Genomic DNA, 16,612 nt, shown 5'->3' with positions numbered 1-16,612 from the left:
TCTGCATTGGACACCATAATAATCAAAACCTAAATAGTTTCATATTAACTCGAAACATTTACAAATAATTTCTGAACTTCATGTTCTACAACTATCAACCACATTGCTATACAAAATTCATAATATATCTGGTTCAAAAGAATAGGTCCTATGCCTTCTAAAAGAACATTTCTTACAAAGTTAACCATATATAATCCTGATATGATAAAAAACCCCTATATAATCCCAAATGATAAAAAAATAATTAAGAAATTATTTAAAAAATCAATGTGTTGATTTTTGTGTGTTAAGGAGGCAGACTATGAAAAAAATGCAACTTTATTTCTCTGACACTAGCAACAGACATTTGCTCAGATTATATTTGCATTCTCTAATGCAAAACATAAGCAGAAGAGAATGCTTCCAGTGCTTTAAGATTTAAAACTGTGACTCTGAATTAATTTGAAAATATCTTAATGGCAGCCAGGTTTCCCTCAGAAATACCAAGAAAGAAGAAGAATCATGAGAGAACTCCTTTCTGTTATAACTCTTATCCTCTGCAAATGTTTATTAAACATAGAGATTAAATAAAAATTAATGAACTGCAAATCAATTATTATAGAGATTGGAGCTCAGTTGGATTGTGGAAAAAAAACTGAGAGGCCAGAATGTGTTATACTATTGACTTCAAAAATGGGCTACTTAAAGAAAATAAATTAATATTAATGGGGTTCAAACCACCAACACACAAAACTTAATTATCAGTGGAATCACCCATGAACTCACCATCACATTTCTCTAATATTTGAACAGTGTCTCCAATCTCCAGTGATAGGCCATGTGGGACTGTCCCTCGAAAACCAGCAATTACTGAAAAATATAACAAGTTTCAATTATTCACAACATTAACATATAAATTATTATTCCTCATGTTAACAAAAGCAGTGTATTACCAGGGGAAGTTACGTGTCAGAACAAACAGGCTTACTAAAATTTAATAAGCTGTGCAAATAATCAAAGAAAGAATCATTAGGCCACTTTTATGAGCAGAAAATTTAAAACACAGGACTTGGAAAAAACCTAAACGCTAACAGCCCTACTATACATGAATGGAAAGCTTGTACTGGAGAACACTATTAGCTAGACCATAAGAACCCCAAAGGACAGAAAGTGTTTTACTCCAAATGCTTACACTAACACATATCAGACCTCAGAATTTTGCAAGCTGAAAGTGCCAATATGTGCCAGTATTTTTGTTGCCATCTATACCACTCACACGCCATGAAAAGAAAACCTTATTTCACATCTGCTTAATGGATGCTATAGACCTAGCACTCCATATAATCCCAAATGTGAGGAAATGGTTAGGGGGTGGAGACCACTAAAGCATGTTGTTCAATACATTAAGTGCAGAGTTTCCCCTGCAGCCTCACCAAAGCCATTGAAGGGAGGTCATGAGCTCAGGCTGGGACAAGAGCTACAGAAATGAGCTTCTCTTGCTGGAGATAAAACATGCTTCAGAAACAAAGCATCCACCACAGCAGTGATGTTCCCAAATACTTACAGTGGTCAAATATTATGTCTTATATTGTTAGTTCTAAAACAACAGACAGCTATTTTTTCACTCAGAATCAAAATAGAATACCCATAAGCCACTCAAAGTGCTCATTCCTACAAATGCTAAAAATCCATTAACATGCTAGATAGCAATTCAGCTATTCAACTCTCTTCTTACTGTACTTGAAATGCTGAATTAAAATACTGCCTAATTCAGGCCATGAGACCAAGCAATAATGCTTTTGATTCTCTGTTTTGTAACCTTCTTTCAGCTTAATTTTAAATTGGAAGAGGAAAACAGCCTATCCACCAGAGCACGACGCACAGAACAACTTTGTAGCCTAACAGCAGTCTTACTGCTGTCTAGTATCTACCCCTCTAGACAGGAAACCCCAGATCTCATAGAAAAGAAAAAAACCCCACCAGCTCAGAGGCATGACAAGAAAACTTCACATATAAGAGCCAAAAGGATATGCATATCTGCAAGGACATTTATATGCGCTTGCCTCCTGTTGAAGGTCTACCCTGCCACAAGCAGACACTACACCCAAACACAACATAACCTGTCATCCACCATCTGTGCTTGCCACATTGTTCATCAAAGGCAGCAGGAGAGATTAACTGTCAGCAACCACAGAAACTGAAAATTCATTTGTGAATCTTTGGAAGAAAGTTCCCAATTGTAAGAGTAAACCAACAGGATATGGTTTATGCAATAGGACAACATGTTTAAAAATGTACGAAAAGTACCTTTTTGCCAAATCCTTCTTCAGAATTTGAAGACTTCAAAACTCATTTAATTCAATCTCTAGTTGAATGATACAAAAATCATTACTGTGCTTATGTCTTTATCCCTTTGAAAAAATCCTGTGATATTATATCCCTTGACAGTCCCTAAAAGTTTGATACAACGTGAGACCAGTATCTATAGTATTGAACCTCCTCAAGTATGTGTATTGAATCAATCTCTATTCATCTTGGTGCTACTCCCACTCTTCAAGTTTTTTACACCAAACTGAATACTATGAGAATGCAGTATGAAATAAAAAGCTACTTTGGTTACAACACCATGATCAGGTACACCATTTTTAAAGTGGCTTAGTAGCAAAACATTATTCGTACAGTGAAAAGGTTTGTCTAAGAGTTGAAAAAACCAATAAAATTTCAATTAATTCTTATACAAAGATTTGAAAATTAAAACAGTTTATTAACTACGAAGAAATGAAAATAAAGTTAAAGCTCCCTGAATATCAATGCAATAATGTACATCTAAATTCTGCTGTGGCACTGCAATGACAGGAGTCAGTCTGGTCACCTTTCTAGTTTGAAAGAAGCAAAACTGCAATATGAAGCCTGCCAAAATAGCATATACAGCAATAGAAATAAAATCAAGAAATTAATGAAGAAGCATGCAAAACCAAAGCAAAGCAAACCCTCGTCTGTTATTACAGTTGTGAGATGTCTTATTTTTAAACTCCATGAAACAAAAAAAAGACAGTAATATTCTCCTTTAGAGCCAATATATCCTGTCACATTGTTATGATCTGACTTTGCTGTGACATTCAGTTTTTATTGCTTAGTTACTAGAGCTGTTAAAGATCTTTTTCTTGTCTTTTTTTTTTTAAGTTTAAAAAAAAACTTTTAGGACAAAAAGAGACTGAAATCTGACACAGTGTAGAAAATAGCTAGAAATAATTTTAGAGCATGTATAGAAGAACAAAATTATACCTTGAAATATCTTCTAGAAGGTAGCCTGCAGAGTACCAGAAAAAGAAAGTAAGAAATGAGGGCATCATCTGTACTTCTAAGCACATTCACCTGGTACACTTGAAAAACCCTGCCTGGATTCTTGAGGAGGTCTTGTCTTACTCTTGTGAAGTAAGGTCAGGCTGAAAACACGTAGCCTGTGGTGTTCAGCAGTGTCACTCACAGTAAAATACAGAGCATTGCAGAGCAGCAGGGTTTAATGAAAAGCACAGGAACCCACAGATAAACATATCTCACAAATGTTTACTCAGCTAACACTGTAATAATCAAGTCATGCTACACAAATGGGACTGAGACAGAAGGTGGCCATCATAACAACTGGTAACAACAGATGAGGGCCAAAGTACTCAACAACTTTTTCACGTCAGTTGTTAATGTGACTTCTCTTCCCATACTTCTGGAGTGGATGAATAGCAGGATGGGGACTGGGGGAGCAAAGTCCTCCACTGTAAATATCAGATTCAGGACAACCTGAGAAACCTGAATATACATTAGTCTGTGGGGACCTGAGGTGTATGCAGAATCCTGAGGGAATTGGCTGATGCAGTAATCAACTATTTACAAGAGCATGTAGTGATAGGACAAGCGGGAATGGCTTCAAACTGAAGGAAGGTAGGTTTAGTTTATATAATAGAAAAAATTCTTTACTGTGAGGGTGGTGAGGCATTAAAACAGGTTGCCCAGACATGTTATGGATGTGGATTCCTGTGAACACTTGAAGCAAGGTTGGATGGAGCTCTGAGTAACATGGTCTAGTGGAAAGTGCTCCTGCCAACAACAGGAGGATTGAAACAAGATGATTTTTAAGGTCCCTTCCTACACTTCTATGATTCTGTAGATGCTATAGAAGTGTATAGAATCTATATTCATCTATTCTGTGATTTACGTTTTTTTAGTTTATCTGTGGTGTACATACACAAGTCATGGCAGGAGGTAGTTGCTGTTCTGCCAGAGAACATCCCAGGGTTCAGTGGTTCAGCTAGGACACAGGGTTCTTAAGCAAGCCATGAAATAAATTGCACGTACTGAATGACCACACTGTTCTGCAAAAGCAGATGCTCCTTAATTCCTTCTTCTAAGCAGTAGTGAGCATATAATTAATCACTCTGTGGTGACCATGGCTTAAGGTGTTCTCAACCCAATTTAAGTATAGTACATATTTATCATAGTCATAAAACTGGACATTTTTATATACAGCATTCACTGACCCATATGCATCATATATGCACCATTTTAATTGTAACAACAATAGCTGTTGTGACTATCACTTTCTGTCTTCCATTCCAATTGTATACCACAGACCTAAGAAAAGGAGGATGGACAGGAGAAATCTACTCTGAATACAGATAATTTACCTGCAGTCTTTGCAGATGGACTGTCACATGCATGTCCCCAGGAAGCTATGTATCAAAACCACATCTAGATATATTTTTTGTCATTGTAGTAGCTGAAGGTCATATGTCCTTTTCAAGCACAGGAACAGTGATTGATGTCCTCTTCAATCACCTCTCAGCCACAGGAGAAATATGGAACGTCACAGGAAAAGTTTGTAGCAGGATATGGCCTCAGAAATATTTTAGAAACTGAGTTCAAACACTGCAGCCAGCTGGTTTTATTAAGTATTTTCTAGCTGCCAAAGGGTGCTCAGAGAATAAGACAGCAAGACAACAACACAGGATACAAAAATCTAATCTATACAGAAGGTGAAATCATATGGTGAGAACTACAGTAACATGTAATATTAAAGCAACTTCAGTTTTGGTTTGCTTTGCTTTGCTTTGCTTCTAAGTTCAGCTTCTCCAAACAAAATTCACCTTTGTGCTCTCATTCAAATCTCATGTTGGATGTGCTCGCTGTTGGACAGTTTTACATATGAAAGTGCCTGGTGTGTAAAAAGATCTGTCCAAGCCCAAGGTCCTAACTAAAGTCTAAACTAAGTAGTGGGTTTTGGTGCAGCTTCTGCTCATCTAAAGCACAGATAGCACTGCTCTTCTAAAAACTAAAACATTTTTCTACTTGCAACTAGTGCATACAAGCCTTGGATGTGAGTTAGCATTATAAAGAGAATTTGAGACTCACCCAGAGCAAGCTGGTTTCATGGCTGGCTTGACTCTTTGTTTACAAGGTGAAAATGTCTCCCCACAAAGGGTGTGATGCAACATGGTGCTCAAGATGCCCTCCTCACAAGTTAGAACCAAGGCAGGTCCACACCACAAAAGGTGACTCACATTACATTCAGCTCTGGGTTGTGTGGCAGGACATACACCCCATACATAAAGGGATGAAAAGAAGTCATACCTACAGCAGACTACTCGATGTTCAAAAATGAGCATTTGTATTATAACAGCATACTTGGGCTTCACATTATAAAATACAGTCCTTCAACTGAAGAGAGAAGAGTGGGCAAAAGACGTGAGGTAGAAGAATGGAAATTATGTTAATAATTAATTAATGCTTGGACACATTCTGCAAAATGCTTGAGCAAAAAACAGACTCTAGTTCAATACCCTAAGTCATTATGCCCCAATTATGAGGGGTGGCATATGAAGCACACAGAAATGTGGTAAATACACTGTGGACGATCAGATTTGAAAGGTGGGAACATGGTGTCAGAGGGACTGGCTTTTACAGGGAACAAGATGCTCTGATAGAAAAGGAATTGATCAGCTGGCAACAGGGGTGGTTGGCCCACTTCAAAGTTTTGCTTGGGGTTATATTCTGGAAATTTTTATGCCTGAAATAACTGGAGATCTTCACATAAGAACTAATGAGGCAGACATTGTTCTTTTCCTCCTAACAGATGGCCAGAAGCTATTATTGATTGCAGATATTATCTGCTATAATTGAAATCAGGTCCCTTTGGTAGCAAAAGCAATTTTGAAAGTTTTTATTCTGGACTTAAAAGTGCCTTTCTTTCAAGAGATTGAGACTTTCAGGAACAACTATTTCAAGAGGTTTTGCTTCTATTCAACAGTTGAAAAAAAGATTTTAACAGTTGCAATAAATGAAATTGGAATGTTTCTAACATTATGAAGTTTTTATATTGGTTAGAACAGTCACAAATGTTGTATTTTTGACTTCATGATGGAAAACTGAACTTGCTTTTATGCAGTTTTTGGCTGAATGAGTAATGACATGTATATATTACCTTTGAAGAAGACTCTGATTCAGTGGTCTTTTTGCAGAAATATAAAAACTATCCTTTGATATTGCATTATGCATGGTAAATACAACGGACATCTGGCACTGGGAGTAGCTGCAGAAAATGTAACATCATCTTCAGGACAGCCATTATTACAAAAGAATAAAAATCTGTCAACAACTCTCCCAAGTATACTGTTTGTAAACTCATGTCTGAAGCTACTACCACTGGCAAGCAATGCAAGCATCCAGTGGTAGAACCCTCAGCATGTTGTGGCACAGGGATCTCCCAAGCCAGATATAGTATTTCTGTGTTTACCAGCCATTAATGTATTTTTCTTCTATGAATTTGCCTAACTAGGATTTATCTGCATCCTAATGTCAGTGCCCACAAACTCACAGTAAGCCTTCCAGTTTAAATATGCTCATGCAAGAAAAAAGTCTTCCTTCCATTTCACAGTGCAATTTCATGTCCCCTTATTCTTGTGAGAAAGTTTGAATACGAAATCTCTTGTCACCCCCTCTGCTATAATTTTTCCAGGATGAAACCTTTTCTCCTCAAAAGAAGCTGAAGAACCTTTTTAGGTTTCTAAACAGGCAGAATTACTAGCAGCAGAAACACACGGAGGCATGCAGCTCTGCTAATGCAAAATGGCCAGAGCTTACTGTAAAAGGCCATCCCGTGCATTGAGCTTTGCCTCCATATGAATTGATCTGGATGGAGTGGAATGATAGCACAGCTACATGCTCCTACTTCTAATACACGAGTTAATTCGGGCATCTGTTCATAATGCATTGTGCTGCCTACAGACACCCCAGGAGGCTTGCTGCAAACCAGCAACAAGCTAATGAAGACAGCGACAGAAAAGAGAGAGGGAGTGGGGTGGGGAATCGATCTAATCTCCTTTCAATAAACACAATATATACAAATGTTAGTTTCAATAACAGAAGTGATCCTTAAATCTCCTGCGGATTACTGAGGATAAACACTTTCAAATTTGTATTGGAATAAAAGAATGTGAGTTCTCTTGCCTGTGTATGCACAGTTAAAAGGATCAAATGCATAGTTCAGATGATGACAGCTCAGTGTGGCTTTTGAATATCTCAAGTGCTGCTCATATACCGCAGTCAGTTTTCTTAAGAGATGAGAGCTTGCTTGGAATTTTCCTAGTAAGGATATTTATTGAACAGCTATTCAGGAAAATACCTCAAGGCACATCAAAAATCATCAAAAAATTTTGCATCAATGTCCAAACATTGAAAATAGTGTACAAAGTAGAATAGCTATAGAAAACTAGTCTCCAGTTGCCTGTGAAACAAAAATCTGGAATTCCTACAGCCAATAGCACTGACTACCTGCACAGATAAGGCAAATGCCAAGTCTGAAATACATAAAGGACGTGAAGCTGCAGAAGATCATATTCCCTCCTGTGTGCAGCTCAACATTTGAATTCAGCAAGGTAATCACTTTCAAATCCCCGATTACAATGCTGCCAAAAACCATAGGACAATTCTAACATAGATAATCAGTTTAGTGTGAATGTCTGAATGCTTGTCAAGCTCTCTTCATCCTGCATCTCAGCTACAGGCAGGCATGTTATAATCTCTTTGATGACAGCTTGATCAGTTCTCCCAATATCTGCAAACATTTCTGTTAACTCTTTGCTTTGGGTATCTTAGGTAATAGGACTATTTATTAAAAGGGAGCACTAAAAGTAAAGAGTGATAATGGTACCTGTTTGCTGTTGAGAATGCCTGCCCATCTACAATGCCAAAACTGGAATAAATCAGCATGTACTACCAGGGTCATGTCCTTGTCCAAATCATGAGATTTCATTGATTGTTTTCCTTCTATCAAATAGTTAGTTAAGCCCTTTATATTTCTTGAAATCCTGCTTCATCTTTTTAGGTCTACATCTTGTCCCTGCTAAGAGCAACTTCTTGATATGCATTAGTTCTGAAACAAGGAATTTAGGACTAAAAAGAAATTTTTAAAAAAAGGTCTTTACAAGTCCAGAAAATCTAGTACATCCAAAGAATTTATGAATAGATGACACGGCTCTTCCCATGAATTTGCTCAGGAATGTCCTCTACAGAGAAGGAATGTCAACAAAAAACCCATCAGAGGCATCATGGGAGAAGGCAAGGTGAACTCGGTACAAACAGGTGTAGATTTCATGCATTTAATCAAATTATGATAAAGGAACTAGTCTGCAGCCAGTTCAACCAGCTGGTCTCACTTTAAGTCTTTACTGTAGAGATAGAGATGTAGTATCAATGCATTAAGACTGCCATGTTAAACAGAAAGGATGGATTAAGTGTCAGTGTTCTTTTAATACTTGGAAACACCAACAACTTAAAAATCCAGCTAGTAGAAAGGAGAAAGTAAAAAAAGTAGATTATGTTCAGATGACATTATCTGTAAGAACAACCTCTTTTAGTTAAAAATAACTCTGACTTTTATTAAGACTAAGTATTTCCAGAATTCTAATAATTTTCAAACTTTGTTAAGTAATTGCCTAAATTTTTAATAGCATGATCAAGGAAAAGAGTTACAGCTATTTACCTGGAAAAGTATTTATGCTTCATTCACAGCCTCTGGCGAAACAAATTTTCTGAGTAAAATCAAATAAACCAGCAAGGTGTTTTGTAACCTTCTTTAAGTGTCAGGTGTGATGAAGAAGGGAAGATAAGAGGACACAGCCACAAGCTGTGTCAGGGGAGATTCAGGTCGGACATCAAGTGCAATTTCTTTACAGAAAGGGTTGTTAAACATTGAAACAGACTGGCCAGGGAGGTGGCAGAGTCACCATCCCTAGAGGTACTCAAGAGGCTACTGGACATGGCACTTGTGCTCTGATCTAGTTGACAGGCTGGTGACTGATCAAGATTTAATGATCTTAGAGGTCTTTTCCAACCTAAATGATTCCGTGATGTGTCTGCAGCACAGGTGCATCATCTGAGGTCTACCAAAGTCAGCAAAGCCGCAAATACCAGATCTCATGGCAACCCTTCAGTGCATTTTGCACTTCATTAAAGCTCACCAAAACCTCCAAAAACTTGGGACAGAAAGTTCTACATTATTTCAAATACGGATCTATGCTGTAATTTTGTTTCTGCCAGAGGGTTTGCTGGCTACATGTCAGAGCCCTACAAAGCCAGCAGAAACAGAAGCAGAAAATTAAAAGCCTCACATGATGATAAACACAGGAGACATCTTCCAGAAAACAGTTACATTTTTCCAGAATAATAGGATGACAATTATTTCAAAGAAGGCCTTGAATACAAGAGTATGTCCTTTCAGCTGAATGCTGAATAATTAGTGCCAGAACACTGGGTATGGTCCAAACTCTAATAACCACACTATTCTCCTCTTTCCTCCCCAAAAGCATTATAGCACAACATGTTTCTCTGAACTCGGGGGGCATAATTTCAGAGCCCTTAACTAACTTTAAGCAGTACCATGCAAACTCCAGCTCAGGAGAGCTGTATTCTTGTGGACTTCAAAGAAAAGACAACCACTGTGCAAGCCGCAGGAATTACTCTTCACCAGCTATGAGAGGCACCCAAGGGGAACACAGGTAGACAGCAGTGCAGTAGCTCAAAAACTCCATGTGCTCGATATCAAAGACTTTGGTAAATGAGACTGGCTTCCCCTTAGTATTGCACTGTTTACTCCTATTCCAGTAATCAACAGCATTCAAGGAAGCCAAGAAAAGCAGAGCATAAATTTCCTTCACTAATACAAAAAAGACAGAACACCAGTCTTCCACAACAAACTCAGGTCCATTAATAGACCATAGAGATGAAACACTTTCTATGTATTGTGCACACTGTCTTGTAATTCCTTTGGAAGAGCAGGGTTTAATTCTATATTTGATCTGCTGTCAGTGGAAGACAATTAAAGAAAAACAAACAAACAAACAAACCAAAAAACCCACTAAAAAACTCACACACACACACAAAACCAAACAAAACGTAACAAAAAATCAACACATCCTGAAATTTTCAATGTCATTGCTTTTCAGCTTGTGTGGTATCATATTTCTGATGAGTTTTAGTCTCCTGCTAATCTGTATTTCTCTGACATTCAACAAGTTCATTATAAACATATTTTAAGTATTTTCTTTTTACTAAAGAGAGTTCTATTTACTTTGACTTTAGCCTTTGTGCAATGTTCTCTACAGCATTTTATAACTAAATAAATTATTCTGCTTTTGTAAGCAATGAGCCTTAACCACATTGCTACTTACAAAGAACATTTATTAGATGTCATTTCTTTTGCTGCACTTCAGAAATTATTGCAATATGGTATTTTTCAGAAACAAAAAAAACCTCATCAACTTATGCAATAAGCAAATTGTGCAATTTAGCTAACAGGAAAAATAAACTGTAATTGTGAGGTTCTGCAGCCTATTCCACAGTTCAGCCAATGCTCTGTAGATAAAAACTTAATATCAGAAAATCTCTTTAAAGAAAGGACAATTTGGCAAGATGTGGAATTAAGTGCAACTAAGGAAGACGATTGCAAATCACTTACAAGTACCCTGGCACATGTTTTTTTAATCTTAAATGAGGCAGAACTTTCTTGATCTACTGTAATTGAGAGGAATTTCAAATACACTGGAACACAGCTATCAGGACTAGTAAAGCAAAACTACTTCCCCCTGTGAAAATCCTCAGAGACAGCTGAATGCAAGTTTAAACATCCCACTCTGGCTTTAAGCTGGTTTATTAGGTTTAATGGTTGGAAATAACCACTGCACTTTTCAGCCTGATTTCAATAGCTGAGCCAGCAGAATTAGTGCATTTAGCCCTGCAGGGTTTCATCACTAATCCATAATCTCTGTAAAGTTAAAACTTCAGGGTTATTTAAAGAAATCCTACAATTATTTTTAAATGTGTGACCAAACGGAAATGTAACAAGTGCATACGCTTTTTTTTTACTCAAACTTCTGAAAAAAAACCCTACAAAACTACCTGGATGTATACTTTTTAATAGTGTTTCTGTGGCACAGTGCACTTTCAAAAATGCAAATGCAGGGTCTTCTTGAAAAGTCAGAATCTTCACTTTCTCCTCACACTTGCTTAAGAACAGAGCCTGTTACTGCAAAATTAAGGGTGAAGAGAGTTTAGGTTCAGTTGGCAACTGTTCATAAAAGCACAAAATAATATGAGAAAAATGAATCTGAAAGTATATGCAACCAATGAATATAATGAAGATTTCTGACAAGGGGGCAATTGTTTTGTTTGATGCAAGGGGGGGAAGAAAGTGTATGAGAAAACAGTCCTCTTTGAAGGTTTATATCATGATTCATTGATGCAACTTTCTGAACTTTTATATCTATTTTGGTAAGAGTATTTCAAGAGACAAGATAATTCTGGTTTTTAACACCTTGGAAAAGTCACTTAAAATAACTGCCATTGTAACAGTTTTATCCTTACTCCTTCTTCTAGATTTGGCACAGAAGCCTAGGAATACATTCAGATACCACAGGTGCAAAAAAACCATGAAAAATAATTATGTAATTCTAAGAAATTAGTACTGTGAGACACACACTATCATCTGGCACCATAAAATACTTCCAGAGTGAAACTAATCATGGTTTTGACAACTGGGCAGTGTCAGGCAAACCAGACACAGGGACTGCTTGTCTTTTAGTATTAGCGCATTTTCCAACCCTTTTCCAGTTGAAGGAATGTACAGGACTCTTTCCTGAAACTTAAAAACAAAAACTCTTTGGTACCTAAGAAAAATTAGCAGAGACAGGTAAAAGACTTTTGTGTCAATCCAGTGTCTGCCAGCAGGTTAGGAACAATGCTGAAATAAGCTAACACAAATTAAGCAGATTTGCAATCTATCCACTTGGCCACTGTCCACACCACTAAGCCACGTGCCACATGCTTGTTTTGCAATGAATCAAGATTAAAAAAACTCACAGAGTTAAAGAAAAAGACACTGCCAAACTCCACTTGAATGGGGCATGGACAAGGCAGGAAATGAAAGTCAAGGCAAACCCTTCAGCAAAGTGCAAAGCCTCCTCCTAGGATGCTGCTGACGATTCCCAGGGAGGGACAGCAAACTGCAGCTCCAGGGCTACCCTTGGCCACAGCGGCACAGAGAGACATCACATCACACACAGCTGATAGAATTATTACACTAACTTAAAATCAGTAATTTTTGTAAGTACTGGGGGGTTTTTCCTTACAATTAATAGCCTCCAAATAGAGTAACAAAGGTCTGGCAGGATTAATCCAGGAGATGAAGTAAAGAAAGGACAAAGCTGTATTATCCTCCCATGCTTGAAAAGACCTTCTGAAACAAGAGTATGAAACTCATGCAGTGACATCAGTGTCCTGATTCAGCTGGAGAGTTTTCAGTTTCTGTACTCTACCAAGCAGTTTCTGATCTCAACTTCAGTTTCAGTAGCAAAACATGCGTGTTGAAAATTAGTAAATTAGACAATCAGTATACTACAAGGGTTTTTTTAAAAGTGAGTGAAACCAGCCCTTAGAACTGATAAGATGAATATCATGTGGCATGTCTACTATACAGAGATTTCTTCTTTTTAGACAAAAGACTATAAAAGGCACTGAAAACAAATCAACCGCTGAGAGCCAAGCCAAATGGTGAAACTGAAGATAGTTAAGCACAGACTTTAAAAACAAGTAACTTTCCTTAGTTATATCTGACTTTAGAACAATTGAATGATTTAGTATTTCTGCATTATTCTCTTCCCATCTCTCAAAAATCTTTTGCCCAAGATCTCTGAATTTAAGTAGTCAAGATATATATAGACAGATATAGATATATACTCAAATATATAGGCACTTGGGCACCTGAATGTGCACAAGTCCATGGGACCCAATGACATTCATCTGTGGGTCCTGATCTTTAAGGTCCATTCCAACCCTTAACATTCTATGATTCTGTGAAATATTGAATGGCTGGAGCATCACACCTGAACAAACACTGTTTTGGATTTGATTCAGCATTAGGTTTTGATCCACATCATAATCCCATTCACTAATTAAAACAATTACAGGTGTGTAAATAATCAACAACACACCTAGCCCGTAATGGGTTTATTCTTCCTAAAAGCAAATTGAAAGGACCAAATCAAAGAAAAATGGCCTTTTTCCTTGAAGAAAGAAAGTAGGAGGTAAAAGAGTACGAAAGTATTTGCAGCACAATACACAGCTAAACTTGAGGAGGAAGAGGCACATCGGGGCTTGAAACTTGCTTCTGACTTTGTTAAACAATTTCAACTCACTTATTAAAAACAAGCTATTTATTAACTCTAAAATTACCATCCAAATTAAAAGGAATCCCTTTTCCACTTCACTAGGATTGCTTGAAAGGTCAGCCAACAATCACTGCTGGGCTCGAACTGAAATTAATTATTTCCAGCCAGCAGTAATGTTAATGGCTATGATAATTACAGTCATTGGTGGTTTGGTTACTTGTTGTGCCAGAAAGAGATACCATTGTGTGACCAACATAATCCTACCTAATCCTTCAAGGCTTGCATATAAACCACAGAAGTGTCACAGAAAGGAAATTTTATATGAGCAAAATCAGTGAAGTGTTACGACTTTTCATACTTGTTTTCTAAAATGCATGGAAATTAGATGATTTAATGCTTTCAGTCTCCAAAAAGGAGACATCAAGTGAGCGAAAACAGAATATTCTTTCTCAAGTACATCTTGTGGAATTTGCAGCCTTTGCCTTTCAGATGGATTAGACACGAGAAGAGAAACACTATGAATTTTATTTGGAAATACCTCTACCAATGCTTCACTTTTCTTGAGACAAAAAAGAAAGGCAGATGTACTGATTATGAAATTAGATGTGTTTATTTTCATTTGCTCTATCATTTCTATTTTACTGTTTCAATTCCTGACCCTTTGTTTGTCAATTTAAGGACTGAAAAAGCCATCAACACTGCCACACAGAGTGATCAAATAGTGATGAACAAATTATATTAAAAATTAAACTGAAGAGATCTTTAATTTTTGCCTTTGTAAAAGCAGCACAGTAGTACTGAGAACACAGAAAGGAGCTAACTTTTAAGTGTGAAGATTGGTTGCCATTACAAACACTAAACTGATCAATGGAATTCTTGGAATGAAGGGCAAGTAGAAGCCAAAGACTAAAATACCATCTTAATCATTCAACCTTGCAACTTCCTTTGCCCAGGTAGATTTTTGAATGTACTCCATCAGGTCTAGGGATTTACATTAAATATTCTGGGTTGACCTGATTTCATCAAAGTTAGCCCTATTTAAAACTTGTCTGCCTAGGACTAGGAAGAGGAATTAGGTGACAGGACAAGGGTGTTCTGAGTTTTCTAGTTCAGGGTAGGTATTTTCCCTTTAATAATTCCTAAAATGTATTTAATTTATTTCAAAAATTAAAAAAAAAAGTCTCTGATTTTAGTAACACAAAAGCTAACCCAAAGTATAGCAGAGCAAAAACTGGAACAATTCAGATAGACATATTTTAGATAGACATAATTTATCTTACGCCTCATTAATTTAGGGTAGTAGTAAATGAGAAAGAAGCTCTCCAGTTTTGTCTCCTCCCTTGTTAAAACTCTGCTTTCCATCTTTGGAAGCACATCTTTTGCAATTTAACACTTCATATTTACTTCCTGTTTTTTTAAACTATAGAGTTACTAATGAAAATGAACTGATAATTTATGCTTTCCAAACTATGAATTATTCATGAACTACAACACAGAACCCATGTAGAATCACACATTCTGATTCCTACTGAAGTGGCTTGAAATAGCAGGACTAGTGGCAAAATAGCCACTACTAGAATCACAACATCACTTAGGCTGAAAGGGACCCTTTAGTCCAACCATACAATATACTACACTGTACTGATTTCTCAGCAGACTATTTAACTCCTATCTACTTATCGCACAAAGACATCCAATATTAATTTTGTTATCCAAGCAAGGTCTTTCAGAGTCATGCTGGTATCTCTGCAAGACACTACATTCTGCCATACAGCCACAAATATCCAAATGTCAGATTGGCTGTGGTTCATGTATGTGGGTTTTACTCTTCCTGTATTTCTTGTATAACTAAAATGAGAAAAATAAAAACAATTACCAGACTTTGACATAGCTGTGGCGACAAAAATAACATTCTGGCAGTGACTTACAACATTTTGGCACAGGACAAATGTTTCCGGTTGAGTTTGCCCTGGAATTCATAACATAAGGCTGACACTGGGAGGATGGTATAAAACCTGCAGCCACTAGATTTTCTCTGATATAAGTTAGAAACTTAAAACCATGAAAATGGGACAGTATTCACTTACATAATAAACATTAAAAAATAATAAAAACAACCCACAAACAACAACAACAAAAAAACAAAAACCAAGAATTAAAAAAAATCAATAAAAACCAAAATAAAATCACAGGAAAGGAATCAAGGAATTCCTCAAAGGCTTGTGATGAGAAACTGTATTATTCCCAGTAAAACAAAAAGTGGTAACATAAACACAAGTGCTGAAACTACTGTATCCTGCAACAGAGAATTCACTGAAATTCCTAATCTCATCATAAGACTCTAAAGTAGGTCACAGCAAGCTTAAAAATTGACAGAAAGCAAAGAATAAGGGGTAACAGTATGCAAATCACCTTCTTTGCAAAGTTGATACTTCTTCCCCCTCCCCCCGATTTTGAAAAAGCCTCAAATACAAAAGGATCCATTGTCTCTGCAAACAGAATATTTATGAACACACCTTTAAAAATATGTACTAATGACAAATCATGTGATTTTAGACCACGTCTAATTGATCTAGAATTCCTTCAGTAATTATTTTTTCTTAATTACTGATTTACATCTGGTCAGTGTTATCTTAAATGCTGTGATTAGAAGCTATTAAAAAGACCAACCACATGATATAAAAATCTTAGTTCCAAATATTCATATAATTATAAACACTTCCCCCCCCCCACAAACTATACTCCCAGAACTCAGGGGAATTTAACTTTTGCACAGAAGTATGTTAGAACAAACTTCAAGTATGCCATTGTGAAAACTAAGGAGAAAAATAACAACAGTTATTCCTTTGTGAGCAACAACTTTTAACAGGCATTGTGCAACCAAATATATCTTAACATTCAGCACATCCTGAAAATTATAT

The 16,612-nt window shown here is 36.8% G+C and overlaps 1 protein-coding gene across 4 annotated transcripts in view; it reads right to left on the bottom strand.

The window, feature by feature from the left end:
* The window catches only part of DOCK4 (dedicator of cytokinesis 4), a 246,548-nt gene that overhangs the window by 155,994 nt on the left and 73,942 nt on the right, over nucleotides 1-16,612 (bottom strand). For all 4 annotated transcript variants that reach the window (XM_085043039.1, XM_085043060.1, XM_085043049.1 and 1 more), the window contains exon 2: nucleotides 766-849. In XM_085043039.1, the coding sequence (XP_084899165.1) occupies nucleotides 766-849 (84 nt within the window). The remainder of the gene's footprint in view (nucleotides 1-765; nucleotides 850-16,612) is intronic.

This window comes from Lichenostomus cassidix, chromosome 1Aa (assembly GCF_008360975.1).
Source record: "Lichenostomus cassidix isolate B80296 chromosome 1Aa, HeHo_3.0, whole genome shotgun sequence".
NCBI lineage: Eukaryota > Metazoa > Chordata > Aves > Passeriformes > Meliphagidae > Lichenostomus > Lichenostomus cassidix.
This window is presented reverse-complemented; position numbering and strand designations above follow the sequence as displayed.